Source organism: Pseudochaenichthys georgianus, chromosome 1, assembly GCF_902827115.2.
Source record: "Pseudochaenichthys georgianus chromosome 1, fPseGeo1.2, whole genome shotgun sequence".
Lineage (NCBI taxonomy): Eukaryota > Metazoa > Chordata > Actinopteri > Perciformes > Channichthyidae > Pseudochaenichthys > Pseudochaenichthys georgianus.
Window position 1 is genome coordinate 35613126 of NC_047503.1, and position 16843 is coordinate 35629968.

General features: G+C 40.3%; 1 protein-coding gene across 7 annotated transcripts in view; it reads right to left on the reverse strand.

Moving 5' to 3' along the window:
- fat1a (FAT atypical cadherin 1a) overlaps window positions 1-16843 on the reverse strand; it is a 65719-nt gene that overhangs the window by 36540 nt on the left and 12336 nt on the right. For all 7 annotated transcript variants that reach the window (XR_004552318.2, XM_034085458.2, XM_034085449.2 and 4 more), the window contains exons 3-4: window positions 13510-13824; window positions 4107-4168 (exon numbers count right to left, since the gene is read on the reverse strand). Coding sequence is in view for 6 of the 7 variants with exons in the window: in XM_034085458.2 (XP_033941349.1) it covers window positions 4107-4168; window positions 13510-13824 (377 nt within the window). In the remaining variant the exon portion in view is untranslated. The remainder of the gene's footprint in view (window positions 1-4106; window positions 4169-13509; window positions 13825-16843) is intronic.

A 16843-nucleotide genomic window follows, 5' to 3' on the forward strand; every position in this document is an offset into this window, starting at 1 on the left:
TCAAGCGTTACTGGTGGCTTGCTTATCCTTTTGTCATTTGTGACATGATTTTACACTCCGGTGTGTCCACAAACATTTGGGTGCACAGTTTGAGGAGTTTAATCAAAAGCAGGGGGCCACAGGCTGACCTAAACAAACACAATTTTCCTCTTGTCCCAGAAAAATGGGCTCAAGGGCCGCCTTGAGCGCTGTCAGAGACGTGAGCATTTTGCGCTTCAAGCGGCAAAATACTGTAGAAGGGCAAAACAAATGTCACAGTCATTTTGGAGCCATCTGCTAAGTGCTTGACTAAAAACCGTCGAGGGCTAGCACAACCCATTTGGTGCTATCGTTTCAATTACCAAAGTAATGTGTTTTTGTTTTTCTCGCAGTGTGTGCAGCTGTCCGTGCTATACACACGATCAGAACTTATTAAATGGGATGACAAGAAACCTTGCTGGTGTGTTGGTGCCCATCGTGTGCTGTGTAACGAACCAGTGCCTACTATCACATGAGCTTTATTTGTGAAGGTATAGTGCTTCAAATCCCTGATTAAATGAAATACCTTTAAGGCTTTTTTCAACATTTTATGGATGGGAGCCTATTAAGTATTAAAATGAAATGTCCCAGCAGTACCTCATCAAACTGCTAAGTGTGTAACTGCGTGCATGAACACTATTCATCACCACGCATCTCTCTTTGGAACATTTTAATCAAAAGCCTTTGTTTGATAATTAGGCAAACTAAACAAAAAGACAGAAGGAGTTACACCAGAGGGACCGTGTCAGTATAACACTGCTGCGAAGGGAAATGCACGGAGCTGCTCCATAATGTTCTGATTATATATTGCAAAACTTCTAGTTTCATCTAACCGACCATATGCAAATCATTGAGTTTGAATGCACTTCATCTTAATTAAAATTACCTGGAAATCAGGACAAACTAAGTAGGTTGTTTGAAGTTGTTTATCATAGAAATGTGTATTGTGCTTGACCATAACGTGTGGAGGAAAACACGTTATAGAAAACACGTTAAGTTCCACAGCTAACTTTTACAGTTATAAAACAAACGGGAATTTAAGAAGAGACACTAATGCTTTAAAGGTGGGGTAGGTAAGTTTGAAAAACCGGCTCGAGATCGCTAGAATTTGAAAATACACAACCGGAGAAAATCTTCCACTTCCTTATAGAGCCCCTCCTCCAACACACACGAACGCGCACATGACCAATGAGGGCACGAGATCAGTTTGTGCCCCGATGGAAGGCTGACAGGCAGGTAGGCCATCCAATCGGTTGGTTGTACTTTTTACAGTACTACGGCTTCTACAGATGACATTTTGTAATGGATTTTTTGTCAAAGCACTTAAGATATTCATTGCTATCGGGATGTTAAGAGCATTCCATGGAATATAACAAAAAGTGTATCTCGAGCCGGTTTCTGAAACTTACCTACCCCACCTTTAATTACTGCTATACTAGTTTGAGAATATTTTTTATGAATCTCATTGTTTCAATCTTTCCAAATTTGAGAATGTGTCCTACTGCATGATTGTTTTTAAAGGACACATAAAACCTTAAGAGCAACTCCTCTGAGTGATACATTTGAATACAAAGTTTGTTTCTGTTTTAGTGTTTAATTATAGTTACCCAGATGCAATGGAAACCCTAACAAGAATACTTCAAATAGAATGTTGTTTACGTCCATTGAGTGTTGTCTCTTTGGCTCCACATTGCCTGTATGTTTGTGTTTTGGAGTCTCGGTTGGACAACATAACCAATCAGAAGACTCCGTTAGTCAACATAACCAGAAAAATAGACTAGGATCAAATGTCTTGGTTGAGGAGGCTATTTTCCAGGTCCACTGCATCTTGTTAACTGCATAATGGAATAGGTTCCAGACAACAGATGTGAGCAGCCCATTCACCTCTGCTTTTCCATTATAATATCTTCTCTCACAGTCCTATGTTTGAATCCTAAGCATGTCCTGGCATGTCCCGCTTAGCTATTTACCCAACCCCCTCCCCCCTGGGACAGAGGCCTCTCATCCTGCCGCCAGAGCCCACACTCAGACCTTCAGGAGCAGCTTCGCCTTTTCTAGAATTCCCCCACTGCCTTTCTGCCTTTAGCTCTCTTTCTGTCTTTCACACACAGGCACACGACGACTACCAACCCCCCATGCTTCTCATCATTAAGCTGCAGGCCCCCCCTGTGCTCTCTCCACCTCCTTTTGGCATTTGGTGCAAACAATGCTGACACAGCCCCCACCCTAATTGCTCCACATGTTCCACATGGCCCCACATGTATCGTTTCTTCTCCTACAACAAGCTCGTACAAAAACTTCAACACTAGTTAGGGCATCAATTTGATTTGTTCTGCCAGCACAGACAAAGGCATGTGCACACATATATATTCTTCTGAGTCATGATTATGCCTCAATGAGCTGCCCTGAGGATACACTAAGGTGTGTGTGTGTGTGTGTGTGTGTGTGTGTGTGTGTGTGTGTGTGTGTGTGTGTGTGTGTGTGTGTGTGTGTGTGTGTGTGTGTGTGTGTGTGTGTGTGTGTGTGTGTGTGTGTGTGGTGTGTGTGTGTGTGTGTGTGTGTGTGTGTGTGTGTGTGTGTGTGTGTGTGTGTGTGTGTGTGTGTGTGTGTGTGTGTGTGTGTGTGTGTGTGTGTGTGTGTGTGTGTGTGCGTGCAGAGGGCAAATTGAAGGCTTTAGGGCCCTTTGCTGCTCCATGAGTGTCTGGCCCAATAAAGAGCTTCCTGCTGGATTCCCAATAACCAGTGACCAACACGCACAAACTTCTGAAGTTGCCATGGATACGCAGCTCTTTCCAGGCTGTGTTCACTCAGCCACTTTCTACCTATTCGGGTCAAAAGTTACTTGCTTTAATTATCCCCCCATTTCATACAAAGTAGGAATTTGCAAGAAAAAGCTTTTAAAAGTAGTTTTTTGGAAAATTGGAATATCTTTGTGCACTGGAATAACTTGATCTGATATCACTGTAAGCTTTAGTTAACAACATTATGAAAAAAGTAAGAATATAACGACATTGAGAACAGGCGTGATGAATTTTGCGTTGCATTCCACCAGAGTTGAGATGAGCGTTTGATGTGGTTAATAAATGTCTGTCTGGAGGCATTTTGTCAAATGTGAATAATTAACAAAATGTTCACCTCAGCTTAGGAATTAGCTCCTTTTTCTTATTAACGACTTTGAATCAGACGCCAATTCCAACCTAGCAATTCAACAGCTTTCAACCACATGGAAGTAGCAATTGTACGTCTCTAGAGCACACCACTAGATGGAGGAACTTTGCATGGGAAGATTCTTTCTGAAGTGTTATCCAGTAGTCTTCACATATTCAACAGGTAGAGATTTAAAAAAAATGTATTTGTAATTTTATTTTTTTACCAACCTTTTTAATACATTTATCAGCACAATATTTCCCTATAGTAACACAGTATTTTGTTATTCCCTACGTTAATCCCTATACTTTTCTCAGTACCGTAATGCAATTAGTGCAGTGCGATGCACATTCAGAGTATGAAATACTCTGGCACCAGATGAATCATCAGCCAGTGATCACTGAAATGTTTAACTTCTAACAATAATTCAAAGGTGTTCAATCTGTTCTCTGTTAGCCCTGGAAATACAATTCAAATGCTTATTATCAACCTTGGGTCTGTGGTGCGAAAGAGGGAGTGAAGCACCAGGAGAGGACAGAGCCCCGCTCAATTATAACCCACAAGTTTAGACATTGGCCCGTTGGTTTGACAACAGTTTCCTGTCCCGACTTGCTTCATCCACCGAACGGAAGAGTGGGAAAGAACAAAGGAGCAGTCACCAGGATCTCCCCCACGCCTCCCACATCTACCCCTTCCGGAAATTACTAGGTAAATGATTCCAAAAGGACATGTCTCGCATTAAGACTGTTATTGTTGACAACATGTGGCACTCAACCACAGCTGTCTGGAAATGCTAAACCTCATCGACAGAAAATCTTCTCTTTTTTGTTGCTGATTATCGTGTTTCTACATTTTCTTTTACATATATGAAAGAGGCTGACACTGGCAGATCCATATCTCTTTCCTTTAGAGTTGAGACATTTACAAAATAAAGTGCTTACCTCAAGAATGTGCTCAACTTGCTGCTCCCTGTCCAGTTTCCTTGAAGTAGTTGAAACCAGACCTGTTGGAGACAAGAATACATTATATTTATTATAAGGATATATAGAACGAATTACATACAAAATAAAAACATGTGAATCACTTTAACGCGCTCTCTATTTTAAATGATAAAGTAGTCATCCCACTCAAACTCAAAAATTGTGTTACAGGTTGCGTAGAAATTATCAGCAAGCAATGGTTTATACCAAGTTAAACAACTCTTGGCCACAATTCCCAATAAACCAAATACTATGGGACCTTGCCAGAAAGGCATTAAGGGAAAAAAGCATATATATCTCCATCTTATTGTTTGTTGATAATATGGATTTTTGAACCCTCAAATATTGACATCGACATCAAACATTCGGTTTCAGTAGACTATGTGGTGGACTAACTGTAGGTGGAGTTGGTCACAGTCAAAAGGACACTTGAAAGAGAAAACACCTGGATAGTAAAACAGTATTGCATTTTTAAAACTCCAATCCCTAGTCACTGTTGGGTGACATCATCTGAACCCTGCTGGTTATCTCATCAGTCGGCCATGAGTTAAGAGTTTGCATCTGGAGCAGGCCCCTGTATGTCTTTCCTTTCTTTGGTCAAACCAGTCTCCAGACAGCCCACCACACTGCCGTACAACTGTGAAATATCACAAAGGCCTGCAAATAGTGTCCAAACAGCAGCCTAGCCTTGATACAGTGCTTTTAAATCCTCCACAAGCTGAATAAATAGTCAGTCAGACAGACATCCCCCCCCAGTCCTGAGCACTCTTTGAAAAAGAAAAAGGGAAGTTCAGAAAACCTCCTGCAGCTAGTTGAAGAGTTTCAAGGTTCTTTTTGAGCTTTATCGTTCATTTCAAATAGAGGGATTTATGTTGTATGACACCGATCACACAGAGGAGACTTGGTTCTGCCAGGATGTGACTAAAGTGAAAATAAAAGAAGCTTAAGTTGCTGACTATTCAAACCTATACACAAACTAAGAAAGAAAAGAAGCGGATAAAGATACTGCTACATGGATACGTTATATTCAGCGTTCTGTTCTCACTACCAATGTAATTGCAGCGTTGCAGAGTGTAGAGTAGACATGCCAACTTCAACCGCACCAGAGCTGTCTGCTTGCCACACTGCGCATGATTAGCATAAAGCAAAGGATTTCCGAAACCCAAACCCATCAATGGCACATATGCCTGCAACGAGAATAGCAGGCCACAACTTACAGCTCCTGAAATAACCCTCCCTCAGCACTGCAATTGAGGCACACCAGCGAGGCACTTTTCTCCCCCTTTTTTATCCTCTCCTTCTTAGGCTTAATTTCATCTTCACAGAGTGCTGCAAAGATAAAGGTATACTGATATTTAGTTGGAAAAAAAGGGAACCCCAAACACTTCCTGTCGCTGCATCTTTCTCTGCTTATGCTACCTAATAGAGCTACATGTTGATGGGCTCCAAACTTAAATGTTGTTGATTTTACAAGTAATTATAAAAGCACCCATGGACAAGACAAAGAAAAACGGTGTCTTTCTAAACACTGTAACATACCCCTCCTTGTTTCGTGAAAAAGTTTTTAATAAATATATAGGACCTGCAGGAATAACTCTTTGCAGCGTTGCATGATGCCTGCAAAAAAGTTTGCAATGGATCAGCATGAGTAAATGACACAGGTAGCACATCACTGGATGCCTTTTGTTTTTAAGTATGCATGCTTTTTAATAAATTGTTCATAAAATCCTTAAAGTGTATATTGTTCTCCAACTGACACACCAATTAGCACTGCTACCTCTATTTGAAAAAAGGGATAGGGAATTTGGCGAGAGTGCAAGTGCAAGAAAGAAAGTAAAGCTTAACAGGAAGTGAAAAGTAATTTAGTCCTTAGTTTACTGCGGTGAGAATACAAAAGGCAAGGCATTATTAATATAGGTTATAGTATTAATACAGGTTTCCTCTTTTCAATCCCTAGGAATAGGGAGTACATTATGAAGTGCCAGAGTATATGTTGCATCCACTGTGGATGAGCAAAGCTATTTTAAAACATGTTGTGTTGTGGCCTAAACTGCTTTTGTTTGCTTCGATGCCATATTTGTCTGACTTGCTGCCAGCTCGCTCAAAGATCTCTGACCACGAGACACGCCGCCCACTCTGATATCTGAGCACGGATCTCACTTTGGAAAACATCTTGTTTCCAAAAAATCTTAACTTTCAGAATTCTAAATCTATTTAAACTCTTCCCGCAACCGTCATAAAAAACAACAAGGAATGGTCCTTTTATGTAGGACTATGCTGGAGCTAGTGTTTTAGCCGACAAAGGTGCACTCGTATATCTCTACCTAAACGTTTAGGAACTATGAAATTATTGCTTGGTAAGCCAGAGCTCAACAGAGAAGTCTGAACTTCCATCCCACAGCCTTTGTAAACACACACACACACACACACACACACACACACACACACACACACACACACACACACACACACACACACACACACGAGCCATCCTCAGGCGTGGGCCGACAGTAATTATAGCCATGCTGTTTTGAAAGGGGGAGAAAAACAACAGCAAAAGCAGCAGTGGCAGTCTCAACCATGTCCTTGAGAGCTACAACCACTGCTCCAAAATGGAGGCCTGGGGGGAGTTAAGGAGTCCGCTTACATTGTTGGGCAGGTTCATACCCGGGCATTGCTGCTGTGATTAAGTCTTTGGAGTGACACACATATTTATGTGACAAACATTCAGCAGTAACTCCAGACAATTGGGAATGTGCTGTGTGTCTGCAGAGGCTGGACCATGTTTAAGTCCTTGAGATATTTAGTAATGTTGATGATGAACTGACACTATTCTGTGAAAATTCATTATTACAATTCTTGTTATTTCTCACGGGTGTTGGAAATAATGAACACAGCATGCAACCTTTCGTATCCTGAAACCCACTCTTCTACTCCAGACAGTTATATCAATATTCGCCACTTTATTATGAGTTAAGTATATCTGCCACTTGAGCCTAAAAAAACGCTGTGAAATGTATCTGATTTCACTGCTTGTGATGCCATCTATACTCTCAGATGAAAGCTGTGAGAGACGTACATCCAAAGGACTGTGGGAGTTTCAGAAGGGATTGGTCATTAAAGTAGGAGCTGTTATCCTTTTAACCGAGTGTCCAAAATGCTGCTAAACAAGAGCTACTGTTCTCTTTTATTGAAAAGGAAAGCAATGCTTGGCATGCCATTTAAAATAGCCAGTGTGGTCCAACTAATGTCTTGTTCTGTCATCTGGAAGCACAAAGAATTTGACAAATGCAACAAAGAGAGGCAATATAATCTTATACAAACACATAAATAAATTCATATAGTCTTTGTGAAAAGGAGTAAAAAGAGATTTAGCAGAGAAGCATTGTTTGCATTAGGATTAAGATACCTCAGCACCTCACAGCTGCAAGGCTTATTTGTAATCTAAAAAGGCAAGCACGTCATGGAAGACTTGGGGCTTTGGGGGATTCGGGTTCCCAAGTGCTGGTGAAAGTGAAATGTTATGGGGAGTTGTGTAAATGGATGGGATACTTGGAAGGATTGCAGAAGCAAGGGTCCCATGGTGCTTACTGGAATATTTGACCTTTGTCAATTTGTAACTGTAAAAATGACATGTACACACTGGGTGGCATTAAAGACCAGGCATACAAGATATTAACAGTAAGAGACTGCATTGGAGAAATGTACCCATGCTGTTATTGCAGGCAGCTAGTTCAGTTTTGATACATAGTTTTACACATCTTGTTAAATGACATTCCCCTCTCTCGATCATACATCTTGAGATCTAACATTGATGAAGTCCTTAGGCCTAACACCCCTTGAAAAAGATTACACCAGCATTGTAAGGTGAAAACATTCCACTAGAATAGTTTGAAAACAATCAATGGTACAAATACATTGTTTGAGTAAACTGTGTGGACTTACCTTCCGAGACAGAGTCTTGCTAACAGACAGTAAGCATGCTCGTTAGCTCTAAAAGCTTAACTTCCCTTTTCAAAAGCACACTTATGAATGAAATGAAGAACAAACCTAATGAACAAAATGCCTTGGGGGACTAAACCACATTGTAAGGAAAGCTTGGGAAGCTATTGTCACTGAATAACACCAGAATGTTTCCCCCACTCGTTAGCATTTTAGCTTGTCAGCTACAGCAGTTCACTAACTAGACTTGCAAGTAGTCACCAAATGTCTTGACCAAATATTTTTAACAGGATGCACAGATGACATTTACTGTGCCAACTTATGGTGTGACCCAGTCTTTTTACAAGGTATAACATATCATATGAATTGGGCCAAAATGGCAAGAACAGAAAAATAAAAATGCAGTAAAATACATGTTGGCATAAACAGTGTTTTTCAACTCTGTAACTTTGAACTGTTAATTTGTTCAAGGCCATTTATACACCTTCCACATGTAAAGTGCTTGTCTGTATGGTGCACTTGAGTAGGTGAGGAAATGTGATGTGCACAAACAAGAGTGACCTCTGACTTTTAACAGAGACGTTTCTCTAAACGTCTACATTAACCTTTGAGCAGGTATGAAACCTTCAACTCAAACACTTCACACAGTCATTTTACTGTGTGGTGAAATCATGTTTATTCTGTAAACTTTGGTTTACCCCTCTTGACATCCACATAACAGTGACAGGGTTGGCAGTACTTCTCTCCAGACATTTGCCAATACACTGTCTTGACCGTAGCCTCATCAAACCCCCAACTGCCTTTCAAAACACAATCAAATCAATCAATCAGAAAACTTTTTTAGAGATGCCACCATATCTGAGCAAAAAGCACAAAAGGGTGTCATATTCCAATCTTTATTCCAGACTCAAGGTCCATAGTCCTTCGTCATAGTTACTAGGCTTCTCGTTTTAGACAAAAAACCAGCCTACTGAGTAAGCTCCTGTCTTTTATTTATTTTTCAGTCATGAGGGTGGTTACCATTCACATAATGTCTGAGTACACCATAGTTTGTGGGTGGTGTTCTTATAAAAGTTGAGAAGTTAGTAATGTTAACTTTTACTTCTTTTTTTTTTTTAAGGGTAATAAATAGCAAAACATTTTTAAAGATGACATGTTGCACCATTGGATATGTTTTAAAGATATTGGGGTTAAACTTAATGTAAGCCACCTTAGCCACCATGACTACTCTTTGAAGTATTAGGACAATCAGGAATGTTTTATTTTTACAATAGCTCTTGAGAGCTGTAACAATTGGTTGGCCCCTAAATCACCGGAAACATCAGGAAGTTGTTGGAAGTATCCATTTCCTATCTCACTTCCCCTGATAGCTGTTGGGGCTTTGGTAAAGCACTGATAACCCCAGTGTGTGTGTTTTCACCCTGAAACATAGAAAGCATTACTGAAAGTTGAGATGAGCACCATACAAAGTGGATGATTTGCAGCTGTAGTCCCACTGGCTGTTTTCCCTTACCTTTTCATTCAACCCCGGGGATAACAATTACACATAAAACCTGTCGAAGGTATCCAACCTTGCCAAAGCATTACCCACGGCGCTCCTTTTCAACTGGTGACAATGAATTGCAGGCTGCAGGCAAAGATAAAGAATGGGCCAGAATGGTTCAATACGACTGTAAGAAATCACCTAGGTGTATCTTTCTTCATTTGGGTTTAACCACTGGAATGAAGGCTGCAATTAAGGGGCAAACACTATCAGGTAGAGACAGCCATATCCAATTGAGGCATGCTCTTGTCCTCTATGACATCATTGTCTGCTGACGAATACAGATAGGCGCCATCATTATAGGGAGGAGTTTGCAACAAGCTTAAATTACTCTAAGCACACATCTCGTGTGTCAGGTCAGCACTGACTAATGATTTTTGATTCTTAAAAGTCAATAAACAATCCTTGAATAATTAGTGAAGCTTTAGAAAGTACTAATACCAAACATAGAAATGGAGAAAAGGAGAAACAGGAAGTAGAATAATGAGCATTCAGCAAGATAAGATTGTTATCTTAGTGATCTTTACTCCAGCTTTCTCTCCTTACTGTATCTTAGATTTGAGAAACTTCCGGTGTGTGTTCTGATTACAATGTTCTGCTTGGTTGCCCTTTCCTAACACATGCGTGTTCGGGCACAAGGGCTCTGCTCAAAGTCCAGTAAGTCATAGCAAGAGAAAGAGTGATTCACCAGGTAATGAACACTGCTCACTCTTCCACAGAAAAGGTGGGCAACTAAAGTCAACTACCTCACATGAACTACCGGTAGTTCAGAGCTTGACTACTTCTTTATATAGGAAATACAACTTAGCAGCTAGTGGGCTGGCTGTCTTGACTTCTGTATGCATGGAGAAACCATTCTCATTCTAATTTGCACTCAAGTAATAAACAACATTTGATTACATTTACACATTCTGCATAGAGCAAACACACGATTATACCATCTGTATGTCTCACACAGCCCATATCCTGTTGTGACCCGTTGACAACACGCCTAGGAGTCCGTATCCAGGGAAAATAATTCTCCTCAGCCGCCCAAATCAAGGCTTTGGACATTAAAACAACTGTGGTAATGTCAGTGGGTGGGATTAGATCTGTGCCATCAGACAACTAGGCAATGGTTTATCTTTTACAATATCAGATCCTAACAATATTATTCAAATGCATATCCAGCTGACTGGCATAATTTCCACCCCACACCGCTCTGCCCATTTTTCTTTCCCTTGGATCCAATCCCTTCAAAAGCAGTGCTATATCATACTGCTAAATTCTAAGCTCTCAGACGTTGGGATTGTAATAGTGTCTGCTAGAGAGAAGAGCTGGCCTTGCACTTTGATGACAAACTAAAGTCAGAGAACAGCCAAAACAGCAGGACTTGTTTACTTGGCAGAAATAAAGTAGGCCTTTCATCCTGTGGTTTACTGTGCCAATGTGGCTCTGTGCGGAAAGAAGGGCAACCAACGCCACCCAAGGTGTCAAGCGAATGCCTTCATGTGTTTGAAGCTAGAGAGGCTGCTTGGAAAGCTACACAAGGCTGTAGCCTACGATAGAAGGCGTGCTAGTTAGCCTGGAACACATGCACATTTTCAAACCCACACACAAAACATAGGCCTTAACGTATTTTCCTTTTTTTTCCCACTCCTTGGTAAAGCTTTGTAGATATGCCAAGGGCCTATGCTTCCAATGCAATTTTAGAACATTTAATTACAGAGACTTACACATTGTAAATTTAAACATTTTTCAAAAACCTGTAATATGCGGTGAGAACGCCACATTGAGTTGATAATGTGGAGAGATATCAAGCCTATTTTAATTTCCTTTAACACCACAGTTAAGGAAAATAAAATATAATTTGTAATGGTTCCTCAAGACTATCCAGTTCTAAACTAAAAACATTGGCTAGTTAAACGTGTACCTGTCGTTGTAACTGGCACTCGGCATAAATCACTGTCTTCTCTAGTAGGCAGCTACACTCGGCTCCTTCTTTTCTTTTGTTTTCTCTCCGCACCCACATTATGTCTAACTCCATTCGCTGCTGCAAATCTTCAAAAACAAAGAAAAGAAATCCAAGGAACAGAGCAGTGATTTAATGAAGTGTTCTTTGTTAAAACCACTCTTTGTTGAACCTGAAGCAGGGGGCTCTGGTGTCCCACTGATAAAAGTTTTAACATGCTTTGATATGCATGAATGGTTCTTATCCTTACGCCTCACTGTCCAACATAACACCAGTTTTTTCAGAGAGGTCTTCTGACACTTTAAAAAAATTGCAAAAATACAAAAAATGTTATTGTAAAAAGGTTCTGCCCACCATGGACTTGACCATAAGCTTTATTTAAACGGTAATCCTATGAGTGGGAAATAATGACTCCAGTTATGTGGCCAGATTTTCAACTGCCTAATAAGTTGTCTACTTTAAGTTTACCGTGGGCATTTACCAAAATCGCAAAACAATGCACAGTGGGTCTGGATGAAGACATTGAATGCATCCTCTACAGTGGGAAAAGAGGTCAAAGTTAACATCAGCTGCTTCCGAGTAAACATTCCTTTCCAGTTATGGTCGCATAATGTCACAGGTTTCTAGTCCATAGAAAGGCAAAAAAGACAGAATATATATGGAGGAAACATGATTGCAAATATATTTTCTTCACAGCTCAAGGTCTGCCTACTGTCTTATAACAGCGCTGTGTATGACTGCTTTGTTGGAAGATAAATATTCAATTTCCTAGCACTTTCATTTTACGCCCCCCAGAGTTCTTATCAGCATATGTAAGCTGATCTTGTCATGCATTCAGACGAAACACCAACCCCTATGTATCGGCATACCTAAGGTTTCCTCTTTTCTTTATCTTTTCTTTTTTCTTTCATTTCCTGTCCATTGGGGGATGCCTAGAATTACTGTGGGGCTTTTTGGGAGGCATGCAACATGATAAATCCTTATTTGGTTGGAAAATTGACATTGCCACTTCCAACAAAAATACCTCCAGTTTGTTGATGTGACAACCTTGGGAAACAGGACCACACACGTCACGGAGGACGAAACAGAGCAACTGCTTCACTGACCGTTACTCATTTCAGTTTCATGAGCACTAACCTGTGTGTAAGTTAGGTAAGAAAGACAAACTAATTCAGTAAGAGTAAAACATTCAGATTTTTTTTCTTTTAGCGAGAGTGACGCATAAGTAAAGGCTAAGTAATGGCTCTGACTCGGTTTATATGCACATGTAGACCACATTTCTCAACGGAGTCCAGCATAACACAAATACATCTGTAATCTACAGAGCAGCTCTGAATGTATACATGGAGCTTCACTTTGCACCTTTTACAAGTATTTGTTCTGCTACTCAACTCAACATATCCGGCTCCTGCAACTTTAAAAGGTCCCAATGAAATATTAATCATCACACAATTTGCAGAGAACCATATGAGAGAACACTTTAGAGTGTTAGAGTGGAAAAATCCCCTCTAGACTCAACCCACTGCTGTCCTGGGTTCAAATATTGTGTTCACACTGCTCTTCCTTTTCACAAGAACGGAAACAGGAACCTCACAGCAGCTCATCTGCTTGTCTTAAAACCTGGCCTGTAGTCTCAAAGGATAATTTAATATATAGCACAATTATTTATGTATAGCATGTTTGCCAGATTTGTGAATTCTTACGCAGTGAGTAAAGTGTTGCAGGATATACAATGCACTTAGAGTATACAAATGAATCCCTGCGTACATGCATGCTGATTTTCTATGGTTGTTTAATTTTTATTTTAAACTAGCAGACATATTTAAGGTCGCCTTCTTTCCTAGAATTCAGTATAAACTCATATGTCAGAGCAGGGACTTCCTACTCCCAAAAAGCAATTTATAGTGACATAGAAACAGCAATCTTACCGGTCCTGGCGTTAACGGCAAAGAAACCCTGGGGATTGCCGCTGGTGATCCTGTAGGTGAGTTTATCACTGGCCTTGGCATCTGGATCCACTGCATTTATCTGGATGATTGACACATCTTTAGGGGAGTTCTCCATGACAGACGGGTAGTAGACAGGTTCTGAGGTTTGCGGTGCATTGTCGTTGACATCTTGCACTTCCACGTACACCTCAACAAAGGTCGAGAGCGGCACCACGCCACGATCCATCGCATAGACTGTGAGCCAGTAGTGAGGTGTTGTCTCGTGATCCAGCAGTTCTTGTGTTCGGATAATACCTAGGGGATGAGAAAGACATAAACAAAGTCTTTAGCTTGTGTCATGTCAGGGAGGATTTTTATGTGCAAGACATGCCATGAGTGTCACATCACTGCCTGAACTATACGTGATCTCTAAGATCAATGTCTAGCAATAAAGGGAACAGAGGCTGGATCACCAGCTGTCCCTGATCATGTTGACTGAAGGCACCTTGACTGAAACATGTCAAGGAGGTATATCAACAACAACCAATCAGTGCTCTCCTGTTTACATTCTCTGGCAGGGAAGTTTTTTCACTGCCATGTGGGGGCTGTAGCTGTCAGCTGTGCAAACAAAAGAGCTTTCAGAGGCCTGTGAGTTGTATAAGTTGACAATGGTTAAAGAGTGGAGGATGGGAAGGCTTGCAAACTGAAATAACTAAGTGCTGGATATAAAATGATAGGACTGACTGACAATACAAAAAGAACTTTGGTGCAAATAGATCTCAATGCACCAAGTAAAAAAAAAAAAGTACACATTTTGTAACATCAAGGTATATTTTAATGTTAGAACAATGCATTTCTATTGGGCCAACACACATGCAGATGTTTGAATGGTTGGTTAATTTACTTGGGAGGAGTGTTAATTAATGTGTGAACATGAACACTAATAGTCCAATAATAAACAGACTAAGATTTCTGTTTTTAATTAAATGCAAGCACGGAACATGTTGCAACATGAACCTCATGCGAAGCAGTTACCTTGATTGGTTATTCACTGCAATCACTGTAAACTGATTTATGCTCAATGGATAACAATACATTGGGAAGAAAAACAAAACCTTCAGAGGCAAAAACTGAAGAAATAGCAGCTGAAAAACACCATATTAATTGGGTAACTTGCACTTATAAGGTCTCATTATTTCAGCAACGACAACAAATATAAGGCAGGAAAGGGCAAATTCCAGACAATGGAATCCATGACAACCTTAAAAATAACAACCATTGCTATGTTTGTGTTATTTGTGATATCTCTATAACCTTGATGAGAGCAATGGAAATGTATCTAAAAAATGTATTTGATTGTTTTATTATCTGAAAACCAATAAAAGTGAATAACGATATAGGCACACCCATATCATTACCAGGTGTGGTTGTGTCCATTTTGTAGTCTGAATGTATAACACACTTACTTCTGGCCCAGATAAGAGCGCTTCCACAAAGCCATACTAATAAGGACATATTTAAGGTTCAAATTGTTTACACAGACAATCTCTCTTTCTGCTGCTGCCTTTGTTCACCCACTGTAACATGATGGACTGTGGTGAATGACTGCAACTGAGAGCAGCCAAACCTTGTGCCTTGGGTAACGACACATTTCTTAGAAAAGAGATAACGCTCCAAAATACTTTTTAACAATTTTAACACGGAAGGGGAGTTTGGGGCTACAGCTCATTTATTCTGTCGCCCCGCTTCACTTTAGCGTCCCTTTATTTTCAACCTGGGATTCTAACTTGTCATTAGTCATCATTATAGCTCTCTCAACTTGGCTTGAGGCTTGTAATAAGAGGGGTAGTCAGGCAAGGGGAGAATAGGTAGCTCACTTTCAATGTATCCTAAAGCCAAGAGCCCCATGGCAAAAACAACACGGCCAGTATATCAAGAATGCAAATTAGACAATGGTTTCTCTCTGACACACAAAGAGAAACACAACCAAGCATTAGAAAACTCGTCAAATAAGTCAAACTAACAACAGTTTGATTGTCAACATTTAGATAAAAATAACACAGTGTTGCCTAATTTATAATCTTATTTAAGATGACACCTTGGGAGTGGATCCCAACTGGAAGAAAACATATGCAGAGATTTGCAAATGTTAAACATAAATAAGTGATGCAGGTGCTTATGTGAGGTTTCCTGAGCAGAAACACAACAGGAGAGAAGGTTAAATGTTTCAGGCACCGTAGAAAGTGGACATTTAGTAGGGAAGTTAAAGATATGAACAAAAGTGAAGCCAGTTAGAGGTGCTGGTGTGAGGAGAGGAGGAAGGCCTAGAGTAAAAGCACATGTTGGCATGAGTGCACATGCACATATGCTTATCAGACAAAAAAGAGAAAAGAAGAGACAAACAGGAAAATATGAGGCATCTTCTGAGCCTGTGCCAGGAAGATGCCCATGCTTGAGTGCTCATGTGTTTGACTGGCAGACACCAGGGTATCAGACTTATTCTACTTTCTTCAGGGTCATGCTCACATTCCTTCCGCTTGTATCTATCAGCATACCTGAGATACATGCATATGTTGCAGATGAAAAACTTGCAAAATGAATACAACTGCAGCTGCAAGAATAATGTTACTATCTACAATTCAGCCTTTTCACACCAAATGTCAATGCAAACGTGCAGAAAGAAGAACACATTGCTCTGTTCATATTTACCTCAGAACAAAACTAAACAAACAACTTCACCAGAAATGTGTAAAGGTAAACAGCATATGAAAATATATCTGCCACAGTCTTTGGCTGACTAGTTAAAAACAAAACACATGAAAGACCAATCTGAAGAATGTAGTGGCCACACCCATCCCATATACCTAGCCTAAGCCTACCCACTTAGGCAAAGGCAAAACCTGCCCTGAGGCCGCAGAAAAAAGGCCGTGCAGCAGCCTCTGCCAGTTTGCTTTCCGCTTTTTTTTCTTGCTCTTTTCTTTTCCCTCTGGCTTTGTTCTTCAAAGTCACTTTAGCACAGTGGCAGTGTGGTGAAGCCTTCAGACAGCCAAATGATTTCAAATGATCAGGAGTAGCAGGTATTTGACGTCTTTAAATCACAGATACACAAAGAGCGTATTTTAAAACAACTCACTGTAACAATGAAGCCAGAGTTTAGAGAGAGGGACATTTGCTTTTCAAGAGCTGTTTGAAACCATTGACTTCATGCCACTATTTGTTGAAGCGTACTAAATAGTGTACATGTTGTTAATGAACTATTGTAACTTTACCAAAAAAAAGGATTGTCACTTGAGCTCATTTTGTCACTTCTGCCCTGACTCTGGAAACTGAGTTA